Genomic DNA, 26399 nt, shown 5'->3' with positions numbered 1-26399 from the left:
AGCCATGCTTGAATCCTCAGTAATCAAGATGAAAAGTATTTTCATCAAAATGCAATATTTTTTAAAATTCAAAATTAACACACACAAAAATCCATGATGAACAAAGTATCAATATTTTAAATGAAGATAAGATTCCCAGGACTGGGATTAGGGTGAGCTAAGTGATTTAGGTCACACAATGGCAACACTGGATCTTGTCTGTATTTAAAATTCTGATGTTCCTCGTGGATTTTTTTTTTTTTGCGTTTGTTTTGATTTTTAAAAATACTGCCTTCAAATGTCATTGGTCTTGATTATTGAGGTATTTGGCTCCCTCTTCCGTGTTACGCCTCGCTCGCCTCCCCCTGGTCCCGGCCCTGAACAGGTTGTGTTGATCCAGCCCCTTCCGTGCTTAGTCCATCCTCCGTGCTTGCCCTTGTCGAACCGTCTCTCCTTGGGGTGTGGGGCCCGTGGTTGAATAAAACATTCTTATTTGTGGTCTGACCACCGCCAAGTTCCCCAACTAACCTCCAAGAGTCTACGGTCAAAGGAAAGTCTAGAGAGGTGGGAAATGGTTCCTGAATTTGGATTTGTGTTATACGTGAGTGCTGGGGACTGTGGTCAGCCTGACACAGGCTGCTGAGCTGATGCCGATATTGGGGTCCATCAGTGTCCATGAAGACAAGCAGACACTTGCAGAACCAAGTGAATGAGCTCTTGACATTCTCACTAGGGAAGCTAAGGGGCAGAAAAGGCTAAGGAGACATACCCAAGATCCTTGTAGTCGGTTGAATAGCGGCCCCTAAAAAGGTATGTCCATGTCCTAACCCTTGGAAGCTGTGAATGTGACCTTAACTTGAAAAAACATCTTTGCAGATGTAATTGATTTAAGGATCTTGAGATCATCCTGGACTATTCAGGTAAACCCTAAATCCAGTGGTGAATGTCCTGAGAAGAGAAAGGCAGAGGGAGATTTGCCACATGGAGAAGGTCATGAGACAGTGCAGGCAGAGATTGGAATGATGCATCTTTAAGAAAAGGAGTGCCAAGGATTGCTGGGAGCCGCCAGGATCTGGGAGAGATGCATGGAACGTTTTCTCCTGCAGAGCCTCTGGAGGGAATCAGCCCTTAGTTTCAGACTCCTGGCCTCCAGAACTGGAAGAGAAACAACTTCTGTTGTTTCAAGCCACCCTGTTGGTGGAAATTTGTTATGGCAGCCCCAGGAAATTGGTACAGTCACCCAGCAGGTCAGGGACAGCCCCGGGACCTGAAGCCAGGACTGCTCATTCCCTACCCAGGGCTCCTTCCCTTCTGCCATGCTCTCTGCCTAGACTTGCAACGGGCTTCGAACAGAATGCACCCAAATCAGCCCTCTCTGTCTCAGTGGGGCACCTCTCATAGGTGGCATAACTGGAGAGTGTGGGTCTGGTGGTCAGGAGATCTAGCACCAATCCTGGCATTCTCACCAATGAATCGGCCTCCATAGCTAGTCACCCCACCCCCACCCCAGTCTCAGTTTCCTCAACTGAGAATGAGAGATTTGAACCCAATAGCTGCAGGGGTCCTTCCACAGCTAAGTTCTCTGGCTCTGTGTAAATATGGTACTGGGTTCTTACAGTGAGCTGTGTGACAGGTTGTAATGTTAAATCTTGGAATCCCCAAGTGACTCCTAGTAGAGAAAGTTGCAGAATCAGGCAGAACAGTGGCCCCTCTTGGAACATGTTCTTTGAGGTTCCCTCTTCCATACACCTGTTGCCAGTGTCAGGACATCCCCAACTCTTTCACCGGCACCCAGGAGAGTTCTGGAAGGAAGAAAAACATGGTCATGGGCCTCCAGAGCACGTTCATCACTCTCCTCCTACTGGAATTTCCAATGATGGGACAAGTGCAGATGTTTGTGCTTCCCTGAGCACATCCGGAGCTCAGTCTCCTAGAACCTCGTGAGGACAGTCTCTGGGCACTTGCTTTGGCTCCACTGTCTGGCCTATTCTCCTCACTGAGATTCCCCATTACCACTCTGCTCCCCCTTAAAGACTCTTTGACATCGATGATTTCCATTGTCAGCTTTCACTTTTCAAAGTCCCGTTAGGTTTGTTTCCAGTGTGAGCATTTAAAACTCTAGTTAGGTTTCTCTGGTGATGGCTCCACCTCTCTGGACATGTTTCCTGTCCGCCTGCTGAGGCACAGAGCTGGACCAAAGCACCAGATGGAAATGTTCCCAGAGCCCTGGAATCCCTGGGGACCTCAGAGGTGGCCCCAATCCCCCATCAAATGCACAGGCTCATTCTTTGGAAGAGTTTTGTAATGTTTTCTGGCAAGAACCTTCTGCAACCACCCATGACTGTCGACGCAACATGGCAGAACTGGAGGAAACACAAATCAAGTGGGTGCTCAACTGGAGCTGGTGACCCAGAAAAAGCTTCACCCATCTCATTATCACTGCCGTGTGAGCTCCTGACAAAGAACGTGGAACTTTTAGGCAAACTCTAGGTTCTAGAGAGGAGGAAGGAAAGGGGCTGTGGAAAAGTAGGCATGCTCCCTAGGGAGGTGATCCTTCACAGTGCTGCTGCCTCTGCTTCCCACCTTCCCCAAGAAACTCCTCTTCCCTTTTGCTTCCCTAGGAATTCACTTCGATGGGGGACAGGTAGTGTAGCAGAGGAACACAGGCTGTGGGGGGAAGGGTGTAGTAACCTATGGAGGGTCTTAAGGAATAGGGCACTGGCTAGATTTGAATTTTGGTGCCACCACTTCCCAACTGGGAGACTCTGAAAGATGGTTAGTTGTCCATACCAACATCCACAACCCCCGTCCACCTCACTAACACAACTCTGGTTTTTAAGTAGGAATGTTGCCACCTAGCTGAAAAGGGACATTCCCCAGCTTCCCGTGTAGCTAGATATGGCCAGGATTCTAAGTCTGGCCAATGGAATATAAGTAGAAGTGTTACGTGGGACTTCTGAAAGTCTCCTTTAACGGGAGTGCTTCCCTTCTCCTGCGTGTTGGCTGGATATGGATGGGATGGCTAGAGACCTAGCAGCCACATTGGGTCAAGAAGTGACTGTGAGAAGGAAACTTCATTCTAGGGTGGTGTTGCCTACAATTTTAGTATATGTGCTGCCAAAGCGAGCACGGGTGGTGTTGCCTACAGATAGGAGCTGGCTCCCTGATTACACTGTGGAGCTGCCCTAGCAACCATGCACTGCCTACCCATGGACATTTTTTTTACATGAGGAAAAAAAAAAATTATGCCCAAGTCACTGATAATTTTTTTTCTTTTATATACAGCTGAATCAAATGACATAGTGATAGTGATCACTAGTGATACAGTGACATTGAGCCAGTCATTTGACCTTTCTGAAATTGTTTCTCATCTACAACATTGGGATAACAATATCTCCTTTATAAAATATAAGAATTAGATAAAGTAAAGCAAAGAAAAGTATCTTGCAGAGTCCCAAACACACAATAGGTGTTCAGAAAATTGTGGTTCTCTTCCTCCTTTAGCACAGCAGCCTCAGGGCCAGAGAAAGGAGTAGTGAGTCAGTTTACACACACCTACATACAAATCTGCTCTGGCTTGTGATTGGGATTTTACTGAATTTGTAGATTGATTTAGGAAAAATTGACTTAATAATAAAGTCTTCCAATCCATGAATTTTGTATATTCTTGTTTTTACCTGGGATGTCTTTAATTTCTCTCAGAAATGCTTTGTAATTTTCTGTATAGAATTCTTGCACATACTGTGTTTGATTTATTTCTAGGTATTTGATGTATTTTGTTGAATCTATGTGCAAATTACTATTGGGTGCATATGTAGGGTGGAATTTCTGAGTCACAGGGTATGCATATGTTCAGCTTTAGTAGACCGTGCCAAACAGATTTCTAAAGTGGTTGTACCGGTTTACACACCCACCAGCAGTGATTGAGAGTTCCAGTTGGTTCACATGCTCACCAACATTTGGTATTGTCGGCTTTTTAATTTTAGCCAATCTAGTGGGTGTGTAGAGGTATCTCATTCGAGTTTTAATTTACATTTCTCTGATGACTAATGAAGTCGAGTATCTTTCCATGTCTTTACTGGTCATTTTGATACCCTCTTTTACAAATTTCCTGTTCAAGTCTTTTGCCCATTTTTCTACTTGGATTCTCCATCTGTTTCTTACTGATTTATAGAAGTTGTTTTTATATTCTGCACATGAATCCTTGGGTGGTTATATGTACTATTTATATCTTCTCCCATTCTTGAACTTACCTTTTCTCTCTTAATTATGTATATTGGTAGTAGTCTAGTTTATTGTAGTCTTAATTTTAATGTAGTCTAGTTTATTAGTCTTCTCTATTATTTTAATTTTAATGTAGTCTAGTTTATTAGTCTTCTCTACTATTAGTATGTCTGTGTTCTTTTTAAGTGTCTTTGCCCACCCACACTCATGAAAACATTTTCCTATCTTATCTTTTAGAAATTTTGTTTTCCCTTTCACGTTTTAGATGTAGAATCCACATGAAATTGATTTTATGCATGGTCTGAGGTAAGATCAAGATTCATTTTTTGTTGATATTAATAACCTGTTGATTCAGGACCATTTATTGAAAAGTCCATCATCCTCACCACCAGCACCGCCATGCTAGAGTGTCAACTCTGTCATATATGTAGTGTGCATCATGGATCTGTTCCTGGAGTTTCCATTCTTGCCATTGGTCCATTTGCATATCCTTTAACCAATACCACTGTCTTAATAACTGAAACTTTATAATAAGACCTGATACCCAGTAGTGTAATCTTTCATCTTTTTTCTTCTTCTTTAAGATTTTCCTGGATGTTCTTGGCCCTGATGTCATTTTTTGTTTAAATCTACTCACATATTTGCACTTTTTATTACTTTTCATTCCTTCCTGCAGTTCTGTTCTTTTTATGATCATTTTCTTTCTACCTGAAGAACTCTTCTTGGTCTTTCTTTTACTGGGGGTTGGCCATAGACAAATTCTCTCTGTTTCTGGGTGTCTGAAATTTTCTTTCTCGCACCTTTAATTTTGAGGTGTAGAATTCTAGATTGTCCATGATTTCTCTCACCACTATAAAATGATTTCTTTGTTTTCAGGCTTCCATTGTTTCTATTAACTCAGCTGCTTGACTTTTTGTTGCTCTTTTTTTTTTCCATTATGAAGTTCTTCTTTTTTATTAAATTCAAGTTAGTTACATACAGTGTAATCTTGGCTTCAAGAGTAGAACCCAGTGATTCATATCTTATATATGACACCCAGTGCTCATCCCCAAAAATGCCCTCCCTAATGCCCACCACCCATTTAACTCATCCCCCCCACCCACCCACCTCCCCTACAGCAACCCTCAGTTTATTCTCTGTATTTGAGTCTGTTGCCTCCCTCTCTATTTTTATCTTATTTTGCCTTCCCTTCCCCTGTGTTCATCTGTTGTGTTGTTGCTCTTTTGAAGGTAATGCATCTTTTTTCCCTAGCTGCTTTTAAGATTTTGTGCCTTGGTCTTCAGTTTTACTATGCTGTACTGAAATGAGGTTTGCTTTGGGTTTATCTTGATTGTAGTTCACAAAGTTAATACAAGTTCATGAATCTGTGGATTGATGTGTGTTTGGAGAGATTCTAGCATAATATCCCTTTAAATATTCTCTCTTTCCTCATATTCCAAGACGACAATTATACACATGCTAGACATTTTCAAAATATTCCCTGTATCTCTTATGTTCTTTTCTTATTCTTGACCCCTTTTCCCTCTCTGTGTTTCAGTCTGAATATTTATTACTGTTTACTACTACTAACCTTTCTTCCAGTTCACTAACCTACTTTCTGCTCTGATAATATACTGCTTTAGCCATCTATTGAGTTCTTAATTTCAGTTGTCGTATCTTTCATTTTTAGACTTTTTGTTTTATTCTTTTTTTCTTTCATAGCTTCCAGTTCTCTGATAATGTTCTGTATCTTTTAATCTATTTTCCTGAACACATAAATGTTACTATTTTAAAGTCATGTCTAATAACATCAAGATTTGGATCACCTGTGTGTCTGTTTCTATTGTCTATTTTTCTTATTTCCTTTATTCTTTTCTTCTTTATTCCCTTCCTCTCTTTTTGCCTCCTTTCCTCCCATCTGTTCATCCATCCTTCCTTCCTTCCTTCCTTCCTTCCTTCCTCCTCCCTTGCTTCCTTCCTTCCTTCCTTCCTTCCTTCCTTCCTTTTCTTTTTCCATTATTTGGTCCTATTTCCTGGTGTATCTTTTAGATTTAATTAATTTAATTGGAGATAAAAAATATAGCAGCTACAGAATGTGTTATCTTTCTTCAGAGATTTATTTCTCTTTAAGAAGGCTGTTAGACTAGGGGAAGATCACCTTAATCCAATCAATCAATAATTGAGTGGATTCCAGGCTTGGTTTTGGTTTTTATAAGGCCTTGTCTATTTTGGTTTGCCCTTATTCCTGGTATTTGTTCTTTAGTGTTCTTAGCTGAAATCTTTACTGGCCCTGGGCTTCAACTTTTGTCTTCCTGATCCTGTGAGACTCCAAATACTTCTGCTTAATTTCTAAACCCCTCAGTAGCCACTTCTTGGTTTCTCAGCCTCTTGCTTTATGCAGCTTAATTACCATGAAATATTTCAAGTGCAAATGCTAGTCTGAAAACTGGGCTCACTTTTCTGTACTTCCTTTCCTCCAAGACCTTGGGCCTACAAGCCTTGCAATCCTGATAACCCGGAACTACTGTTTTTTGTCTTCCTCTCCCTGTGGGACTGCTGAAAACTCTGACCCAGAGCGTGGTTTCCCTGCAGCTAGCCTTCCTACTTACAAATAAGCAAGGAAATAGCCAAGAAAGCCAGACACTGCTCAAAGCATTCTCTTCTCTCCAGCATCTTGCCCCTCAAGTCCTAGATGTCCTGGTTGCTTTGTTATGCCTTTGAACAGCTATTTTTATATTTTATTCTACTTCTCTGAATGTTTCTTCATGGGAGCTCTGGTCTGATATAAGCCATTTCATCACAGTCAGGGTGGAAATCCGAACAGAGACTATTTTGCCTAAAAGGTAGAGGACAGCACCCTGGGGACAGGATAGCATGCCACTGTCTTCAGCCCTTTGAGAGGCTGTTGTGCATAAGAGGGAACAGCTTCGCGAGGAGGACATTGCTTGTGGAATACAGGTTATGGGCTTGCTGCAGATGCTGCATTAGTTTCATAGAGGGCAAGCATGCCTTAAGTGGAAGGCTCTTCCTGGAGAGACAGCTTCTCAGTGCCAGACGAGTCTAAAAGATGGAGCTCAGCAAACATCTGGAAGTTGCTATTGAGAAGATCCAGTAATCAGATTGTAGGAGGGGCTTAATCAGTGGTAACCGATTTGTGTATTCTTGAGATCTTGCAAGGTTTTTAGAAATACAGATTCTTAAATTATCTCATAGACATACTGAATCAAAATGTAGGGCCCTGGCATCTGCATTTAACAAGGTCCTCAGATGATCTACAAACTGGAATACAGGAGCAAGGAGACTAAATACCCCCCCAGTGGACCTTCCAAATGAGACTTTGTGATCCCCAAATCCCAGATGCTAGAGAGAAACTCTGCCAGCTTTGTCACTCCAGGGGTGGTGGCTCGAGATGTGGAAAGGGATGGCTTCTTCGCCTTCTCCTGTCTTCTGTCCATGAGGCTCCCCTCTCCCAGAAAGCAGGACTCTGCTTGGTTCTGTTGGAATGACAGGCCCATAAGGTTTAGTCACATTGTGGGTTAGCAAGCTTGTGTGGGCTAGCCTGGGAGCCTCACCACTATTTATAACATGGTTTCTGTGGGGAAATATGTTCCAAGTTCCAACAACTGCCTTTCAAAAATATGCTGGAGCACAACCTGTCAGTAATTGGGACTATCTATATAAAGTTATTTTCTCAGAAACTTTTAGCATCTCATGATAAACCTGACCTCAGAGAACGAGTAATTAATCAGCCTTCAGTGTCAGCTCTACAATGGGAGAAATTCTGCCCTGAATAATCGGAGACCTGCTTGAAGAACAACTACTAGCTTTTTCTCAGACAATTGTGAGAGTGTTTCTTCCTGCTGTCATTGTTTTGCCCAAGGGAGTTTGGTGCTGGCTTCACCTGGAAAGTGATGAATGGCCTGGGACATAATGTGGTGGCAACGGCTTCAACTCTGTGCTTGCAAAGACAGTAAGAATGAGGTCACCTTTCCGGGCTTGGCTACACCTGTTCCATTCCAAGGACTCTTCCCACAGAAATGAGGTCAACGGCCATATTTCCAATGTTCTCCCCCCACGTCCTACCCCTCACCCCCTGGATGAAGAACAGTGCTATGCAAGAGAAAAGATGTGGATTTACAAGTATGCATGTAATAAGTATACATAGGGGCCCCAAAGTTTAAATAAATGATGTGATTTTGGTCCTCCTACTGTCCCCACAAAGAAATAACCCCGATAAAGTATGTCAAAGAGGTTAAAAAATTATACTCATTTATTCCCTGGTGAGACCACACTGAGAATGTTTGCCTCAGATCTGGACCCCTGACTTTAAAAGGGTCATAGAAACCTGGAAGAATGACCCAGTGGCATGTTCTGGGTAGGGAAGAGGTCTGGAAATATCATCTGAATATAATCATTAGATTGAATGAAGGGGACTCAAATACAGACACCACCAGCCCTCGATGCTTTTGTGTGCATTGGAGAAAGCTCATAGGAGCAAAGTCCAAGACAGAAGTCAAGGGGCGTCATTCCTTTGATGCTTAAAGCATTTAGAGAAATGCAAATTCAAGTAATGTGTAATACTTTTAACATAGCCGATAACGAAGTCAATAACCAGAAACAGACCCAAATCATACTGAAAAATCAAAGAAAATATAGCTAAATAGTAAAAAGTGGAAAAATAGCAAGGATGCATTAAAACAAAACATTAAAAGCTGTGACTATCACCATAGCAATATGGCATAAAGAAGTGCACCTAAGAAATAAAAAATTGCCTATCAGTATTTGAAAGGAGCTCGCTCTAATTATTAATCAGAGAAACCCAAATTAAAATTAAAAGGAGACATACTTTTTTTTCTGAACCTAACAAACTGATGATGATTTTTAAAATCGAAATACCTATTGTTGTCAAGGATGCAGAGAAGTGGGTACTTTCATACACAGTGGGATTTTAATTTCTCGTATTTGGAGAGAATAATTTGGCCCAAATATGGGAGAATCATGTTTAGGTATGTTATATACTTTGCCTCAGCAATTATGCCTCTGGGGATTTATTCTGAAACAATAACTACCAGTATGTGTTCAGAAAATTTAGATACAAGGATGCTTTCTGCAGTCCTGTAATTGGGACAAATTCAAAATAGCGTAAATGCCCAATAATTGGAAATTGGTTAAGGAAGTAAGGTAGTGTCAGAATGGCTAGAATTAACAACTCAGGAAACAATAGATGTTGGCAAGGATGCGGAGAAAGGGGAACCCTTTTGCCCTGCTGGTGGGAATGCAGACTGGTGCAGCCACTCTGGAAAATAGTATGAAAGTTGCTCAAAAAGTTAAAAACAGAACTACCCTATAACCCAGCAATTGCACTACTAGGTATTTATCCAAAGGATACAAAAATGCTGATTCGAAGGGGCACATGCACCCCAATGTTTATAGCAGCACTGTCGACAAAAGGCAAATTATGGAAAGAAGCCCAGATGTCCATGAACTGACGAATGGATAAAGAAGATGTGGTATATACATACAATGGAATACTACTCAGTGATCAAAAAGAATGAAATCTTGCCATTTGCAACAAAGTGAATGGAACTAGAGTGTATTATGCTAAGTGAAATAAGTCAGTCAGAGAAAGACAAATAATATGATTTCACGCATATGTGGAATTTAAGAAACAAAACAGATGAACATAAGGGAAAGGAAGCAAAAATAAGATAGAAACAGAGGGAGACAAACCATAAGAGATGCTGAAATACAGAGAATAAACTGAGGGATGATGGAGGGAGGTGGGGGAGGGGAATGGGCTAGATGGGTGATGGGTATTAAATGGGAGCACTTGTTGGAATGAGCACTGGGTGTTATATGTAAGTGATGGATCATTAAATGCTACTCCTGAAATCATTATTACACTCTATGTTAACTAACTTGTATTTAAATTTTAAAAAAGGAAGTAAGGTAGCACGTGCACATTCTGGAGGACTGTTGACCCCTGTCAGCACAGATGTGGGCAGATCCTTGGCTCTTTAGGGCATCCTGGGTTAGCAGCTGCGCCAGGCACACTGGGAGGCCAGGTTGGGCAAGACTCCTTTACTATTAGTAACAGTGGGTGGCATTTGTGGGGCACCTTCCATGTCCTGGACACTGGGCTGGGCCCTTTGCGTGCTTCATGTCACTGAACCCTCATGGCCAACCAGCAAGAGAGGACACAGAGACCTGGAGGAGATAGGACCACACCACAAGTCACAGTTAGCAAACCACAGAGCCAGGGCTGGAGGGTAGGCCTGCCTACTTCCAAATCCTCTGTCATTACCACTGTGCCAGGCTTTTACCTATGTTGCCAAGAGGAAACTTCTAGATCATCTGATCCAACCTCTTCATTTCTCAGATGGAAAAATTGAGGCTTGGAAAAGATCTCTGTAGGTATTGCTTTGGGTTCTGGGGATACCTCAGTGATCAAGACAGATAACATCCTGACCCCATGGAGCTTAATTCTAGTTGTGGGGGCGGGAGGAGGAGGAGGAGGGAGAGCTGGAACAACAGATAACATGCAAATAAACACAGAAGTAGGAACATCGCAGGACGTGAAAAGTGCAGTAAAGAAGAAAAACCAGTGGCTAGAGAATGCCTGGAGTGAGGAAGCTTTAAGAAGGGTGGGTCAGGGAAGCCATCCCTGAGAAGTGAGGAGCGTTGACATTTGAATGCAGAGAATATCATGCAAAGAGCTAGGGAGACTTTCTAGCAGAGGAAACAGCTACTGCAAAAGCCTGAGGTGCGAACAGACTTGATGTGATCCGAGGACCCAGGAGGTCTAGGAGAGTGTGCACCTCGTAACAGCCCCGCATGCTCCCCCAGCAGGAGTGAAATGCTGAAGCCAGCCCCACGGAGTGCGTGAGGGTGGAGGGTGTGAGGGGCAGTGAGGAGGGGCTCAGGGCCCTAAGCTGGACAGCGACGGCGCTGCCTCCTTGAAGAACCCTCGGATTTGAGGAGTTTCTGCCCTGTGTTTTGAGTGGTGAACAAATGTGATGGCTGGACATGATGCATTTCCAAGGAGAACTGTAAACAGGGATAAGACCTGCATCACCCAATGGAAGCGAAAAAGAAGGAGGGGGAGTCATTGCTGGGACACCGGCATTCCCGTTTGGTTAGGCAGAATTCTTCGCCCACGGGGTCCATGATCGGAGACACTTGGCTGTCCCCAGGCAATCGTGTGCGACCCTTTTCTGCTAACGCCTTGAGCCAAGGGCAAGAGACTCACTCGGGCTCCAGCCATGAGATGTAGCCCTCAGTCACCACCCTCATTCGGCACTGGACCTGGCCCCAAACAACTTGCGGTAGTTTTCAAAAAGCAATAATGTCCTCAAAAGTTAAAAATGAAGGAAGTAGTAGAGATGGAATGGGATCATTCCAGCTACGCACCCACCCCCTCACACACACACACACACACACACACACACACACACACACACACAAGCTGTGTGACCTTGGGCAAGCCTCTGGACCTCTCTGTGCCTCAGGCCACAGGTGGAGGGAGCATGTGTGACCATCTCCAAGAGCCCTTCCCAGTATAAACTGACAACGAGTCAGTGGTTTCTGTGTGTGGTTTGTCCCCAAAGAGGGTTTCTCCAAAGGCTAAGCCATTGGCTCCGCTGACCTTTCTGGCAGAGGAGTTCAGAAGTGACTTGAGAAGCCCATGGAAAGGCTGAGGGTGACGTGTTCCCCTGGGGTGGCATCCATTTGGATGTGTGAGCCTCAGGAACTGAAGTAAAAAGGTTCTCATTACTTTGCGGCCACAATCGGAATGTTAATATCACCAATGAAATTCTTTTATGAAATTCAGTTCAGTTTAAAAAATTTTTTTAATTTTTAAAAAATGCTGAATTATTCACAGGCCTTGCTGTATTGCAGAAGAGGAAAGAGCAGCATAATATAGGGTCAGAGCAGCCCTTACATCAGAACACCTGGGACCAGCTCAGGATGGGGACTCACTTGGGTACCATGGGGCTCAGAATCCACAAGGCCACTGGGACACGCCTTCCCCGCCCCAGACCTACACCCCCTTCCTCTGACACCACCTCCTCGGCTCTGAATTCCCTGCCCAAACAGCTGGAGCCCCTTCCAGGGCCAGGAAGCCTCTGGCCCAGGTCAGCCCTCTTGAGATTGGGTTGCATCTCCAGGGTGGTCAGGAGGCTCTGATGCCTGAAGGGGAGAAGATATGGACCAAGCTGGGCTTGGCTATAGGGATGGGCCCCAGAGCAAAGCCAGCTCCCCCTCTGCCTGCCTCTGTATCCAGCCTGAAGCTCTGAGGAGCCCCAGAATTCTGAATTCAAACTTGGCCTTCCATATCATTAGGAAGGTATATTTATTATGGGGAGATAGAAACTATTTTATTGGAGAGTTTATTTGCTCATCTGTAACTTAAATATTTAGACATATGGAATGTGGTCCTGCACCGGTACTAACGCTCGGCCCTACAAACATCACAGGGAGGTCTGGTGTGGGTGTGCTATTCCTTCACCCTAGCCTTGCTAGACAGCCAGGGTTCAAGTCTCAGCCTTGCCACTCACTAGCCGTGTGGTCCTGGACAAGTCCACTTCCCATAACTCACATGCTGTATGAGGTCATTGTGGGGATTTCATGAGATAATGCACATAAAGAGCCTGGCACCGCGCCTGGCTCACAGTGAGCATTGGAGAGTGTCAGTTCTCGACACCATGTGTCTAATGTCCCTGCCGGCTGTAACCTGGCATCCCCCCTGCCCCCCTGTTTTTTACAGACTCCACAGCAATATGAGAGAGAGTACAACAACAAGCGGTCAGGCGTGGGGCCCAGCAAGTTCCACGGGTACGCCTACGACGGCATCTGGGTCATCGCCAAGACGCTGCAGAGGGCCATGGAGACGCTGCATGCCAGCAGCCGGCACCAGCGGATCCAGGATTTCAACTACACAGACCACACACTGGGCAGGATCATCCTCAACGCCATGAATGAGACCAACTTCTTCGGGGTCACGGTCAGTCCCACACTCCAGACTCTGCTTTCCTTGGTGCCCCTTGGAGATGTACGAGGCGAGCGGGGCTGCTGCGTCGCATGCCCTTGGATAGGAGGTCCATTTTCTCTGATCACATAAACAACTTCTTGTGGGCCGTAGGATTGCAGGGCTGCTAAAATGAGGGACAGGTTTGGTGACGCTCTCTGACATGCTGGGAAAATGCTTCTCTGTAATTCGTGGATTACAAGGGGCATAGTGAGTTGACTGCAAGCAGAGCAGTTGCAATTCACCAGGTGGGGGCTGGGGACCGCAAGAGCTCCAGACCCAAAGTCAGGTTCAAATCCTGGGTCTTGCAAGTTACCTGCTCCAAACCATAGCGCTTTCATTTCCAAAATAGAAATAGTACTTACCTCACGAGGTAGGTAAAAAGATGAACCATTACAAAGTAAAATCTGGTAGTATTTGTTAAGCAGGCTACTTGCTCTGAGCCTCAAGTTTCTCATCTGGAAGATGGGGATAATAATTTATGTCTTGCATAGAAGTTGTGAAAATAAGCAATGATAATAATTGCTAACATTTCTTTAATGCTTATTATGTACTACTTTGCTAAGCACTTCGTGTAGGTTAGATGCAATAATAAATGTATGCCTAATGCTAGGCACATGGTAGGCTCTCAGTAAATGCTAGAATTGTTAGTGTTAATAATGAGCCCGTTGCATCTATATTCCATCCAGAGGAGGTAGATGCTGTTGTTATCCCGATTAAAGGTGAGGAGGCTGGAGCTCAGAGCACTTAAGCTCTACAGCTAATCAGAGGTAGAGCTGGGATTTGAACCTAGGTCTAGCTCTTAACTGCTGCATTACGCTACCTTCTGGTAATGGCCGTAAGCGGCACTTAGTTAATGCCTCATGATAATGTATGTGTCACTGACTCTGCTTTCAGAAAAGAAGGAAAATTTGCCTAAAGAATAGATTAAAATGGCTAAAATCCTATCTTGTGTTCTAATTTAAAGAGCCATTTAGAGAATCTGTCTCTATCTTGGGATATTAAGAAGAGTGGACAAGATGAGTTGATTGGTATATTTCTTAAATGTTCATATTCCTTTGTGTGTGTTCTCGGGCTTGCTGCCTGTTGGTCTGGTAGGCAGGGGCTGTGCAGGTGCTGAGGGTGTAGACGATGGTGTGAATGCTGAGGTAAATAAGATGGGCTCTCTGTCCTGGAGCCCGCGGTCCAAATGCAGGGGTGAGAGCTGGACACAGATGATGATATGAATTAAAAGGGCTCAGCATCACGGGACAAACTATATGAACCCAGAGGGGTTTCTGTGACCGTCGATGAAAACTTCAGGGAACATTTTGGAGGAGGTAGCTTTGGTGCCACGCCTTAGACATGCAGAGAGAGGGGGCTGACAGTCTGGCCAGATGGAGCATATGAGCGAGGGAGATATGTGTGAGTGTGTGCAGGGACAATCACTTTGTTGGGATAATTGGAAAGGAGGAGGACGAGGCTGGGAAGGTAAGTTGGGGCACTTCTGAAGGAACAAACTAAGGACGCTGGCCTTTATCTTATACGCCAGTGATTCTCAAAGTGCATCTTGACCAGTAGCACTGGTGTCCCCTGGGAGCTGGTTGGAAATGCACCTTCTTGAGCCCAACCCCGGACCCGCTGAACCAGAGTCTCGGGTAGGGGCCCAGCCGATTCGGTTTAACAGACCCCACAGTGATGCTAACGGCACTGGAGTTTGAGCGCCGCTGCTCTGGGCGGTGGGCAGCTGCTGAGACTTGCTGAAGAGGAGGATTCCGGAGTAGAGCCACCCTTGACCTAACAGCCCTTGGCCTCTGCTCCCACAGTTCAGAGTAAGGGCTCTGAATAACTATGGGCAGCGCCTGTGTTTATAGTGCATCCTGGATTCAGACGTTAAGCTTGAACAGCTTTCAAAGATTTGGTTTCAAAAAAAAATGTTTTTATCCTCAGAACCTCTTGTACAATCAGTCTTACGTGGTGCTGGTATGTAATACAGATTGAAGAGAAGCACCTCAATTGAAAGGAGAAGGAGCCCAGGGCCCTGCCTGTTCAGCCTCCCTTCTCGAAGCCCCTGAGCCATCCCCACCCCCACAGAATGGCCCCACCCCAGAGGTCCTCCCTCTGCTGGTGGAAACACAGACTGAGCCTTAGAGAGGGTGGGACTCACCTGTTCCCACCACGGTGGCAGAGCTGTCACAAAATGTGGGCCCACTGCTTCAGATCATCCTGCCACCGTTTGTTTCTTATGTAATAGAGGGAATCCATAGTCTCTCTAGCCGAACCGGCTGGATAGAGAGCTACAGGATCTAGGAAGCATTCTGCGTCCCTCCTCATCCTGGAACTTGGCGTTTTGACCAGATGCGTGATGTATCTTAGTGGGAGATCATTTATAACTATTTCCAAGTGCTCCCTTTCATCGGAGCCAAATAATACATAATCCCTGCTTAATGAGCAATTCGGTAAGACTATCTGAACACTTGAAACGGTTTGAAAATGAGGTTCTTTTTAATGAGAAATTCCTCGACACATATTTATGCCTGCTCCGGTTTGTGATTCATAACTCAGTGGATATCAGGACTGAAAGCATTCTTATTTTATCTTTTTTTTTCTCTCTTAATTTTAGAGAGGGCAGGGGCAAAGAGAGAAAGAGAGAATCCCAAGCAGGCTCCACACATAGCGTGGAGCCTGATGCGGGGCTCAATCTCACAAACCATGAGATCATGACCTGAGCCGAAATCGAGAGTTGGGTGCTCAACGGACTGAGCCACTCAGGTGCCCCTTGGACTGACAGCGCTCTTTAAAATCCTCGAATTCAACCCCCTCATGTTGTAGATGAGTATTTGAATTCCAGAGAGGGAGCTTTCAAAGTCACATGGAGGGATAGCTTGGCAGAGCCAGGATGGCTGCTCAGATGGCGTTGTCCCAGCCACACCTGGTGGCACCTCCCTTGTCATCATGCACGTCCCCCTTTACTTGAGAGAAAGGGATTGAGTCATGAAACGGTTCTGCCCTTTTTTTTCTCCCTTCCTCCCAATCCCTTTTGTCACATATTAGTATGTGCTTCTCACTGGGCTGTAGACAGGTTTCATTAAAATTGTCTTCTGATCAGAGAAGAAAGGACACCTTCTGACGAAAGAAAAAGTGTCTCTGCGGTCCAAGGAGACCACAGAAGGCCAAGTTCAGCCATAAACAAAGAGTTAGAAAGGAAAGGAATGGGAGGTGGAAATAAATTGAAGCATTTTCTATTTGCTCAAGAGTTTTCATTATAGAGCACACATGGTGTCCATTTTTCCACTCTCAGGCAAGCACTTTATTCTGGGTCACCCTCATTCAGCATGTTTACTGTACGGAAAATCGTTTAAACACATTAAATTAATTATATCCGTGACTCAGTTTCAATTGATGCAGTGTGCACACTCTCGTCTGGGAGCCAGGCCTGTGGTTCCTCGTTGGTGTGTTAAAGCACAGACTTCTTCCATGAATCCTAGATCAGGACTCTGGCTTTAGCTTGGGGTCCAGCTTTGTTTCGTCTTCTCAGGAGCTCTCCTCCCCACCACCCTTCTTGGGGAACCCTGGAAAATAGGATTCCGTGTCCCCACCTGCACACCGATAGCCTGGTGGAGGTCCTGCCTGCCTCTGATTCCGAGGGCACTGATCCGATTTTTGGCCCTGTTATTGCCTCTTACCTTTCTATGGCCTGCAGATCTCAGAATGCTTCCCCACATGGAAACCCCTCTTCTGCCTGGACAGAAATTCAGGCTAGCCTTGGCCGTTCAAGGTATCAAAAGCCCAGAGCATTCTGAGAATCCCAGCTCAGCAGGTTTGGTCCAGGGCAACATTCCTAAACTTCTGTATGTATGACAGTCCCCCATGGAGCTTCGTTAAAAATTCAGATTTCCCAGCCCCACCCACAACTTCTGATCCAATGGCTTTGTGGTAGGGCCAAGGAGTTCACATTATTAACAAGAAGTCCCAGTGATTGTCAAATAGAAACGCTGAGAATTGCCTAGGGTATTTTAAATCTGTCAGAGATGTATTTGTTCCTACATTTACTCATTCCTTTAGTAGCCCCTGGGCTGGGAGCTGGAAGCATAGAAAGGAATAATGTGTGGTCTGTCCCTCAAAAACTCCCTGCCCAGTGGGGGATATAGACAAGTAAATGAATAAATTGCTGGTCACTATCCAAGGTCTGCCCAAGGCCCTTGGAGGGAGGATTCCATTCTGCTTATGGCAGTAAAGACCAGGAAGCTGTCCTCGGTCTTCCTGCAGTTCAGTAAGTGAAATTCCACGTGCGGATAATTGCAAGGCACCCATGCCATGCGCTCTCACCCTGTGCCGTGTGTTGGGTAGTGAGGATACAATGCCAGGCTCCTCTATGCCCAGCTCTGATGGTGATATGTTGTGACTTAACAACTCCTCTAATTAGGTTTTTCTACCAAAGATGCACTAAATTCATTAACCAGCTCATATCCATAACCCTTCAAAACATGCTTGGGGGAGGGCCTGGGTGGCTCAGTCAGTTAAGCATCCGACTTCAGCTTAGGTCATGATCTCATGGTTTGTGGGTTCAACCCTGAATCGGGCTCTGCATTGGCAATGTGGAGTGGAGCCTGTTTGGAATTCTCTCTCTCTCCCTCTCTCTCTCCTCCCTTCCCCACTTGCACTTTCTCTCTCTCAAAATAAACAAATAAACTTTAAAAAAGAAAACACCATGCTTGGTAACATGTGCTAAGTATTCGGGTAATAACCAAAGGCTTAATTTTCTTTGGGTGATCACTTTTGAATTCTTTACAGTTTCCAGTCTTTTAAAACAAGGATGACATACCAGATCTCAAATGGACAAATCCTTTGGGCACATCACAGTAAGATATGATGGCTCTAATGAGCAGTAGACCCCCTGTAGTAAATGTTTTTCTGATTTGTCTCTTAAAATGACACTGTATTTACTCTGTAGTGCCTAGGATGGAGGCTAAATTAATGTAACTTCATTATACCCTATTATGAAAATACAGTACATGTACAACTTTTCCTGGAAAGTTACTGAGGGTATACACCCCAGGTTTGCATGGGGACTACGAGGCTTCCAAGAGCATTTGGACATAGAGAAATTGAAAGAAGCTCCTGGGGGGAAATGTCTTTGATTTTGAGAAGAGGGCCCATTCTTTCTAAACAATTTCCTGTGATTGCCTCCTCACTCCCCGTGGAAGGCCCTAATGTAGAAACAATCCAAAGTTCCTCCAATAATGGCCCCATTCTTCATCCTCTGCTCAGCCTCTCTCAACCAGCTGCAGGTCTGGGCATAACATCTGTTGGGAAGAGATGGGCAGCCTCAGGTTCGGGCATGTCACCTTTAATGGCTATTATCTCTAATTGATCTCACCAAGGAGGTGCTGAAGAGCAGCAGATGGCGATTTGCAGAGTTTATTGATCGATTTGCTTTTGTTGCTGGTGAACAGGAATCCAGCCTTTGCTGGTGTGTCCCTTAAACTTCAAGTCTTTATGCAAGACTTGTGAAATAAAATTATCTCCACTAGGGGCGCCTGGGTGGCGCAGTCGGTTAAGCGTCCGACTTCAGCCAGGTCACGATCTCGCGGTCCGTGAGTTCGAGCCCCGCGTCAGGCTCTGGGCTGATGGCTCGGAGCCTGGAGCCTGTTTCCGATTCTGTGTCTCCCTCTCTCTCTCTGCCCCTCCCCCGTTCATGCTCTGTCTCTCTCTGTCCCAAAAATAAATAAAAAACGTTGAAAAAAAAATTTAAATTATCTCCACTAAGACTCAAATACTGCCCCTGTGCTCCCCCTGCCAACTACCTGAAAAGAGGGCATTATAGAGTACACTCGGATTGGTTGGAATTCAGTGACTGCAGGTACTTGGAACAGGTAGTTAGGGGAAATCAGTGAGATCCTCGTCCTGGGGGAGTGTGGGCTCTTTCTGTCACACACACTGCTGCCTCGCCCTACTGTGGTGCTGAAGTTGTGCAGTCGATTTTTCACCGGGATAGGAAACTTCATACCACACACACACACACACACACACACACACACACACACACACAAATTAGTTAAACATCATCATGCTAGAATTGGCCCATCTCTCCTGCCGTCTGATCTTTTGGACTCCTGGTTTTACTCTCTAAGACAAGTTAACCTAGAGGCTTTGCACCAGCCACCCATTTGTGATTTAAATGTGGTATCATCATTTAAGGTTGTTGAATTTGAATGAGTTAAGAAACAGAGCACTAGGAAGCCCATCCAGAAGTAGAGAAAACTCTACCAATCCAGGATTTGCCCTCTTCTGGGACTGGTCATTCCACCAGTCATGACTCCATCCCCTGGACTATCATGATTCTGCCTGTTTCTTGATTTTGTACTCGAGGCTATCAGTAGGAGCTTGTCAGAAGCTCTGCAGCAGTCCAACTGTGATGTGTCTGCTGCGCGTCCTAAAAAATGGGGCTTGTCCCAGTGACCTCAGCATGCTAGCTCCCAAGGCCACTCAGGCTTTCCTATTTAAGGCCTCCCTTTCATGAGCCTTTCTTGGTTGTTTCCAGGAGCAACAGCCAACCCTCCCAGAACTTCCTCTGCACCCCACCTGTCTCCACCCCACCCCAGAGTCTGGGAGTTCTGGGAGAATTACACTATACATAAACTTAACAGGCCCACCCCTTAAACTCAGATAAAATGAATCATTGCCTGGGGCATGGCAGTGATGAACTACAACAGGAAATGCAAACTTGTAAAGTCAGACAAAGATCACAGTCCATAACTTAGAACTGTGTGACCTCAGGGAAATTAGTTACCTCTCTATACTTCAGTTTCCTCATCTGTGGAGGGAAATAGAACCTACTTCATAGAGTTGATATGATAAGTAATGATGGTGTTTAGTTCCCCCAAACTGCATCATCATTATTACTGTTATTATTACTATTGATATCACGATGGTGACTTTTCAAAGAACAAAGTTTATGTGGCTCTATTCAAGCAATATTCAGAATCAAGTCCAGCAAAACAATCATTCTGTACCTACTAAGTGCCAGTCTGTTTCACCTATACTATCTCACTTAATTATCTCAATAATAAACAAACCAATTAACTTGTATTAAGGTTGTAGTGGTTTAATATCAAAGCAGAGTAGAGTAAACTCTGTCAGCAAGAACACTTTCAAGCTTTCTACCTGCTGCCATTCACTCGGGGGATTTGACACCTTAAAGGCAGAAAGCTTTTGCTCACAGACCCCTCTGCCTTTCTGTTCCTCCCTTTAGTCTGGCTCAAACTCCCATGACCCCAGGAACTACCACTCAGCATTACACACGAAAACTACAGCAAATGCTGTTGGTGTTCCAGCCAGATCTCCTGGGATCTCTTTTAGGGCTGTGGCCAGGTCTGCCCAGCCCCCAGCTGTGCAGGTGTCCCTGCTGATGGTTCACACCTCGGGCGATTGGAGCCTCCCAGCCTGGAGGTGCCTGGGACTTACACCCTAGCCCAGCGGCCTGCAGCCACGACTGGCCAGTGTGGTGGAACCACACTAGTGCCATTCATACTCCACAATTCCCTGCAGGATTAGGCTGAGGCTGGCCCTCACCTGAAACCACCCAGCTTGGCCTATTCTGCCTCCTGTCTCCCTCACAAGTTCCTCCTGAGCACATGTCTTTAAAAACCCACTTGCACATGATTCCCTGTCCCGGGCTCTGCTTCTGGAGCAGATGAAGACACCCATGTATCCTTATGGGAAATTGAAGCATTTTCAACATGGAATTTTTACTGTAACCTAATTGTCATCTCGGCATTAAGTTTAGCAGCCACCCTCCCCCGTCGCCTCCCTCACACCCGGTAGAGGGTTCTGGACTCTTCTCCCTTATTTTTTGGCTCCTGCCCCTGCCTGTTGCAGCCTGTGGAAGAGCCGTACTTGGCTCCTGGGAGGAATTAGCAGCTCCCATATTTGCAGGGAGCACAGCTTTTCATGCCGCGGGTGCCACACTCTGCACCTAACACTTTACACCTGGTAGATGCTAAACTTGAGTTCACTTTGTTGGGTGGAATCCACACATGATTGAGAAATTGAGTCACACTCTCCCACTCTGCTGCCTTCCGGGCTTCTGCAAACTAAAAAGGCTTTTTCGGCCCAATAAATAATCAGAACTGACAAGCGAAGTATTAACAGAATCTATAGTTGTTGTATCTGCTAATAGTGAGCCCCGAATTCTTGCCGTGATGGCTGGCATCACCGTTGCGCACACGTCGGGGAAATCTCCCCGGCATGTATTGTTGGGCTGGGCTGGGGGCCCCTACAGCGTCCTTCCTGAGGCAGGAGAGAAACTCACCCTCTACCCCCCTCCCCAGCCTCTCCCATCGGCATCTCTCTGGAGCTCGAGTCCTAGGGCCTGAGGCGGGAGGGCAGGTCGCTGATGGTCAGGAGCATGGCTCAGTAATAAACAACTACAGTAATAATAATAATAATAACCAGTGTGTGACTGCCCTGTGCACAGAGTACATTCATAGTCTCTATCTCCTTCGCTTCTCCGTGCAATTACATTTATTAACATAATGCTAATAATAGCTATTAATTAATGAGCTCCTACTGCTTTGCAGGCAGCATCCTAAGTACCGGACCCACGTTATTGAATGTGATGCTCAAAAGAGCCACCAGGTGGGGGATGGGTAACTGCAAGTGTCCCAAAGCCTCCTCCCAGTGAGCTGCATCCAGCTCTCTCACCTATGTCGCATCTCTGCCCACGTGTCACCTTGTCAGTGACGCCTCCTCGACACCCTATTTAAAATCGCAGCTCCCACCCCCTCATTCTGCCTCTCAACGGTAACCCCCACAGATCGTGCCACCTTTAAGACTTAGAGCTGGGTGCCTGGGACATAGTAGGTGCCTGATAAATAATTGTTTAATGAATGAAGGATTTAGATCATTAATGACCATGTCATAGATTTTTTTAAAAACAGGTTGAGCAAAGATAAATGCTGTACCTGGCGTCCCACAGGTAGCAAGTGACACGAGTTTATTCAAAGCTGCCGAATACGGCTGGCTCAGAAGCCCATGTTCTTCACCATTTAGGTGTTCTGTTAATTCAGCCAGCATTCCCAGCACCTCCTATAAGCCAGAGCTGGGCCGGGCAGGAGGAGTAATATGGAAGGTTTGTTTCCAAGGAATTCACCGTCCTAACAACCTTGTGAGGTGTGTGGGAGGGGAGCAGGAACCACTCTTTCCAGGTTAACAGTGGAGGACGTCACGGGCTCCCCTCCTGCACTGGGTTATTCATGTGTCCATCTGCCCCTTCCCAGTGGACGGGGAGCCTGTGAGCCCCTTGCCTGGGACTGGGGCCCAAAATTCTCTCTGTACTTCTGGTGCCTTGTATAGTACAGGCTCTTAGTCCTTAAAATGTGTTTGTTGATTGAATGCATGAGGAAATTGTAGCTCAGTGCGGCAGAGAGGCTCTGCAGGGCTCCCATGGTGTTCACAGCGAGCCTAGCTCAGAACCACATCCTAGGTCCTCTGATTCTAAATGCAGGTGTCTCCAAATCTTGTGTTCCTAAGCACCGCTTGGCTGCCCTCCCCCTGTTTCTTTAAACACAATTACAAATGACTGCAGATAACGTACAGCACAGGAAAGAAACCTACTCCTTCTGCTGTCAGATAAATTTGAAAGATCAAAATAATGTGGTTTAGCAATTTGTTTCAATTGATGCCTAGCCTTCCAAAGCTTGCAGGTTTGACTTCCTCAAGTCAGGGAAAAAATAGCTATTTCCTTATGAAAAAGCAGTGTGGGGGAGTGTACCGTCTTACGAGAGCTTCAACGGAAGCCCTGTGCACAGACGCTGTCCAGGTCTCTGTGAGAAACAGGCGAAAGAAGGAGCCAGTGACAAGGTGATCACAGGGACAATTACTATAATGATAAATGTCATGATAATAGGAATGGCTGTAGTTTTGAACGCTCCCTATATGCTGGGTGCTATGCTAAGCTCTTAAATGCATTATCTCATTTGAATTGTGTCTCTCTAAAACTCCGTATTTGAACTCCTCACCCAGAGCACCTCAGCATGCGACCTTATTTGGAAATAGGGTCATTTAGATGTAATTAGTTAAGACGCGGTCCTACTGGAGTGGCATGATCCCATACAACTAGTGTCCTCATGAAAAGGGGAAAATGGGGGACCGACTTGCACACAGGGAGACCACCACACGCAGAAGGAGGCAGACAGCGGGTGATGCTTCTACAGGCTGAGGACACCAGTGATCACCAGCAAAACGCCAGCAGGTGGGAGAGAGAGGTTATGGAACTGACTCTCCCCCACAGCCCCCAGAAGGAACCAGCCCTGCCGCTACCTTGATCTTGGCCTTTTAGCCTCCAGAACCGTGAGCCGTTAAATTTTGATTGTTTAAGCTGCCCTGTCTGTGATATTTTGTTACGGCAGTCCTAGCAAACTAATGCAGCCCCACAGGATGGAGACTGCTGTTACCAGCGTTTGGCAGGTGAGAAAACTCAGAGGTTAAATGATTTACCAGGGGTGGGACACAGGACACAGGCCAACACTCATGGTTAACCATTATTCTACACCCATACAAGCTATCTTCCATTAGGGGGCAAAAGGGTCCCAGCCAGAGAAGGACAGAGATGAAAGGAAGCAGGGAGACCGGCATTTCTCACGACCCACTCCTCCAGGTGAGGAATGCGGGGCCCTAGTAAAATGCAAGGCTGAAGCCAGGACCCTGACTCCTCATCTCTAGGGGGCAGCGCCCCTGCCACCCAGCTTCTACCCCTCCCCACCCCCCACGCCCCCAGGGAGAAAGTTCTGCGCCTCTTGGTTTGGCCAGCCAGTCCTGGAAGCAGCTCCTTACATTTAACTCACTTCTTTCCTGACTGGAGGAGTGGGGGTATTTACAACCCCGTGCTCCTTCTTCTCATTCACATATTTAAAAATAACATACACGTGTCCTTTTCAGATTACAAAAATAATATGTGATCAGAAAGAAAATGTAAATGGTACAGACAAGCACCAAAAAGAAAATCAAAGTCACCCGTAACTTCATTCAGACAGGCCCAGCTCAAGCACCACACTTCACCCTCAGCTGTGATCTTTTTTTTTTTTTTTTTATTCTTTTACAACTATTTGCTTTGGTCCCTCACGTTATAAAGCTTTTTCTGCAGCAGCGGTTCTCTGTCATTTTAGCCCCATCTTTCTTTTTTTATGGTGATAAAATATACGTAAATTTACCATTTTAACCATTCGTAAGTGCAGTGTTCTGTGATATGAACCATATTCACAGTATTGTGCAAACTGTCACTGCCTTCCGTCTCTAGAACTCCTCATCTTCCCGGACTGCAGCTCTGTACCTATCGAACCCTAACTCCCCATTAGGTGCCATCATTTTAAAGCTATTATCTATTATGATAAAGCTGATTTTATTTGTTTATTATTTATATTGAAAATTGTTTGTAAAAACTGTATAAGTAGTTTGGTAACTAAGTTTAGAGAGAAATTTATATGGTATTGGCAAGCTACTGCTAACCAAATAGCAATTAGCTGAGCAAAAGTTTCACACAGAAACTTGAAAATGTACAATTTTAGGGGCACCTGTGTGGCTCAGTCAGTTAAGCATCTGACTTCGGCTCAGGTCATGATCCCACGGTTTGAGTGGGGTTCGAGCCCAAGTCGGGTTCTGTGCTGACCGCTCAGAGCCTGGAACCCGCTTCAGATTCTGTGCCTCCCTCTCTCTATGCCTCTCTCATTCTCTCTCAAAAATAAGTAAACATTAAAAGAAAAAGAATGTACGTCTTAGGGGCGCCTGGGTGGCTAGCCAGTTAGGCATCCGACTCTTGGTTTTGGCTCAGATCATAATCTCATGGTTCATGAGATTGAGCCCCGAATCTGGCTGGACTCTGCACTGATAGCAAGGAGCCTGCTTGGTATTCTCTCTCTCTCTCTCTCTCTCTCTCTCTCTCTCTCTCAGTCTCTCTCTCTCTCTCTCTCAGTCTCTCTCTCTCTCTGCCCCTCCCTTACTCATAGGCATACACTCTCTCCCTTTCTCTCAAAATAAATAAATAGACCTTTAAAAAAAAGAATGTACATTTTAAAATGTTGAGAATATAGCAAACAACATTTTTAAAGTAAACAATACAGTTGAATATTAGCGATCCCCACTGTTGAGAAAATGCTCTGGTAAAGATAGACCCAGATCCTGTGCGAAAACCATATGTGAAGAGCCCTGTAACGTACCACGTGCATTTCTCACCGCATGAGGCCAGAATACCCCCTCAGTGTGTGTCAAGGTATGTTAGCCTGTGCACTTGCTAAGGAGGAGGGAAGCCTTCTGCCGTCAGGAGAGGGCAGCTGACATAAACTTCAGCTGACAAGACACACAGCTTTAAACACTGATGGATGCCGGCTCCCCTCGTGTGCGCTCGTGAAGCAGAGGAGACTCACACACACTCGGATGTGACACCGAGTGAGGCTAGCCCTGTGTCAGGGGGCGGAGGCAGCTGGGAAGATCCATTTTCTCGTGGAATTGCAACACCCTCCCCACCCCTTTTCTTTCTCAATGGAATAGAAGCCTTCTAGAACTCTTGTTTAAACAGTAATTGGCAAATTACCCAGTTGCTAGGCCTGGAATCTGGTCAGGGCACTGTAAATTGTGGAAGGGGGTGTGGGAGGGACAGGATTGGTGGGGGTCGGGGGCATGCCCACCTTTGCCTTCTTAAGAGGCAATAGTGTAAAATGCTTAGGATCACGGACTCTGGAAACAGACTTCCTAAGTTCACATCTTGGTTTCACTTGCTAGTCAGGTAAACCTGGGCAAGAACTTAATCTCTTTGCACCTCAGTTTGTCTGTAAAATGGGGACAGTGCCTTACGTAGGGCTTCCTGTAAATAGGCTCTGAGACCCAGCTGGGACCCTCAGTCACCAGTATTCCTGGGAGCTGGAGGACGGTGCTTCAACCATAAAGAGGAGCGCTGAGCAGAGCCCCCTCAGATTACCCTACAGGAAATAATAGGGCCTACTGTAGGGGCTTGTGGGGATGACAGAGGTTTATGCGTGTAGGGTGCTGGACACGATGGGCGCTAAATTATCACGAGGATGCTATGGAAGGGTACATTTGGACACCAGCTGCCTCCAACACCTGTGATTAACTTTGCAGGAGGTACAGGGGTTGGTGGGTCCCAATGGCACTGCTCCAGCAGCCTTCCTGCAGCTCTTACCATCTTTGGGAATTC

The 26399-nt window shown here is 45.6% G+C and overlaps 1 protein-coding gene across 1 annotated transcript in view; it reads left to right on the top strand.

Annotated features, from left to right (window-relative positions):
* The window catches only part of GABBR2 (gamma-aminobutyric acid type B receptor subunit 2), a 236672-nt gene that overhangs the window by 86813 nt on the left and 123460 nt on the right, over nucleotides 1-26399 (top strand). The window contains exon 7 of the mRNA XM_042963492.1: nucleotides 12950-13186. Within this exon, the coding sequence (XP_042819426.1) occupies nucleotides 12950-13186 (237 nt within the window). The remainder of the gene's footprint in view (nucleotides 1-12949; nucleotides 13187-26399) is intronic.

The sequence above is a fragment of the Panthera tigris genome, chromosome D4 (genome assembly GCF_018350195.1).
Source record: "Panthera tigris isolate Pti1 chromosome D4, P.tigris_Pti1_mat1.1, whole genome shotgun sequence".
NCBI lineage: Eukaryota > Metazoa > Chordata > Mammalia > Carnivora > Felidae > Panthera > Panthera tigris.
This window is presented reverse-complemented; position numbering and strand designations above follow the sequence as displayed.